The following is a 2,186-nucleotide window of genomic DNA, read 5'->3' as shown; positions in this document are numbered from 1 at the left end:
AGTGTGTGTGTGTGTGTGTGTGTGTGTGTGTGTGTGTGTGTGTGTGTGTGTGTGTGTGTGTGTGTGTGTCTGTAGTGTCTGTAGTGTGTGTGTGTGTGTGTGTGTGTGTGTGTGTCTGTGTGTGTCTGTGTGTGTGTCTGTAGTGTGTGTGTGTGTGTGTGTGTGTGTGTGTGTGTGTGTGTGTCTGTAGTGTCTGTAGTGTGTGTGTGTGTGTGTGTGTGTGTGTGTGTCTGTGTGTGTCTGTGTGTGTGTCTGTAGTGTGTGTGTGTGTGTGTGTGTGTGTGTGTGTGTGTGTGTGTAGTGTGTGTCTGTAGTGTGTGTGTGTGTGTGTGTGTGTGTGTGTGAGTGTGTGTGTGTGTGTCTGTAGTGTGTGTGTGTGTGTGTGTGTGTGTGTGTGTCTGTAGTGTGTGTGTGTGTGTGCGTGTGTGTGTGTCTGTAGTGTGTGTGTGTGTGTGTGTGTGTGTGTGTGTGTGTGTGTGTGTGTGTCTGTAGTGTGTGTGTGTGTGTGTGTGTGTGTGTGTGTGTCTGTAGTGTGTGTGTGTGTGTGTGTGTGTGTGTGTGTGTGTGTGTGTGTGTGTGTGTGTGTGTGTGTGTGTCTGTAGTGAGTGTGTGTGTGTGTGTGTGTCTGTAGTGTGTGTGTGTGTGTGTGTGTGTGTGTGTGTGTGTGTGTGTGTGTGTGTGTGTGTGTGTGTGTGTGTGTGTGTGTGTGTCTGTGTGTGTGTGTGTGTCTGTGTGTGTCTGTGTGTGTGTGTGTGTGTCTGTAGTGTGTGTGTGTGTGTGTGTGTGTAGTGTGTGTCTGTAGTGTGTGTGTGTGTGTGTGTGTGTGTGTCTGTAGTGTGTGTGTGTGTGTGTGTGTGTGTGTGTGTGTGTGTGTGTGTGTGTGTGTGTGTGTGTGTGTGTGTGTGTGTGTGTGTGTGTGTGTGTGTGTGTGTCTGTAGTGTGTGGATTATCTGTCTGACCCTCCAGTCCTCAAAGCTCATTATAGAGAAGCCTCGGGTCTCTTCCCTCAGGATTAGATCAGATCTGATGATGTTGTGTTTAGTTTATGACATAAACAACGCGGAATAACTTTACAGGAGCTGCGAATGATTCCTCCAACAACTCTATATAATCTGTTTAATCTTCTCAAAATGCGCGTTTTACTATCAAAACCCCTGACATGCACAATGACAGATGATTTACTTACATAATCCAGTTTAGGCATAACAGAGCGACATCCTCCGATCTTGTATCTGAAGAGGTTGAGGATTTCCTCCGGGTGTCCGAGAGACTTGAGGATGTCCATTCCCGCTTGTGTCTGTCACGCGCTTTTCTGAACAGGTGAACTGAAATTCACGCGCTTGCTATTTCCATTCATCTCTATAGATCCAGGACCGCGAGCGCGCAGCGACAATCCCTCACTCACACGATCGAGCGACTCCTCTGATTGGCTCAGGCCTCATGGGTTTAGAGCGCAGCGACCAATGAGCGGCAAGAGCGACTGGCGTGATGGCCCGCCCAGTAACCAGTGAGATGGACTCAGAGCTGTGAGAGTCGCTCATTGGTCAGATCAGTGATGACGTTAGGGGAGTTACAAACACCGGGAAATGGAATCACCTCAGCTGAAGCAAATACACGTTACACTTCTTCTTCTTCTTCTTCCTCTTCGGGTTGATATTCTTTCAAACTGACTCGACTTATGGTTAAAATGAAGATTAAAATTAATAAAATATATAATCTTCATCCACTATGTGCGAAAAAACTTGTTTTTGCCAGAAAAAACTTGTAATAGATAACAAGGATTACATATTAAAACTAGGGCTGTCAAAAGATTAATCGCGATTAATGGCATCCAAAATAAAAGTTTGTGTTTACATAATATATGTGTGTGTACTCTGTTAATTATTATATATATATAAATACACACACAAGCATGTATATATTTAAGAAATATTTGCATGTATATACTGTATATACATTTATATAATCTATAATATATATAAATATTAGGGGTGTCCCCGACTAATGATTTACACATTCGAATCAGAATTGTCGAATCTTTCTATAGTCGACGATAGTCAAATCCAAATATATAAACGAACATTTTGATAAATAAACCTAAACAATATACCTGCCTAGAGAGGAAAAGAACACACTGACTGCAGACAGGATTTGCATTTCACATTTTGCGAAATTAAATTAAATCG

The 2,186-nt window shown here is 43.3% G+C and overlaps 1 protein-coding gene across 3 annotated transcripts in view; it reads right to left on the bottom strand.

The window, feature by feature from the left end:
* Positions 1 to 1,424, bottom strand: part of fdft1 (farnesyl-diphosphate farnesyltransferase 1) — a 42,773-nt gene extending 41,349 nt beyond the window's left edge. The window contains exon 1 of one of the 3 annotated variants that reach the window (XR_013817693.1): positions 1,187 to 1,418. Coding sequence is in view for 2 of the 3 variants with exons in the window: in XM_079831949.1 (XP_079688075.1) it covers positions 1,187 to 1,285 (99 nt within the window). In the remaining variant the exon portion in view is untranslated. Of the gene's footprint in view, positions 1 to 1,186 lie in introns of all 3 variants that reach the window. The other 2 variants (XM_079831949.1, XM_079831950.1) reach the window with 2 other exon arrangements.
* Between the last annotated feature and the right edge of the window lie 762 nt (positions 1,425 to 2,186).

The sequence above is a fragment of the Gobio gobio genome (genome assembly GCF_949357685.1).
Source record: "Gobio gobio genome assembly, chromosome: 12".
Lineage (NCBI taxonomy): Eukaryota > Metazoa > Chordata > Actinopteri > Cypriniformes > Gobionidae > Gobio > Gobio gobio.
The sequence above is the reverse complement of the archived record's forward strand: the minus strand, read 5'-3'. Positions and strand labels throughout refer to the sequence as shown.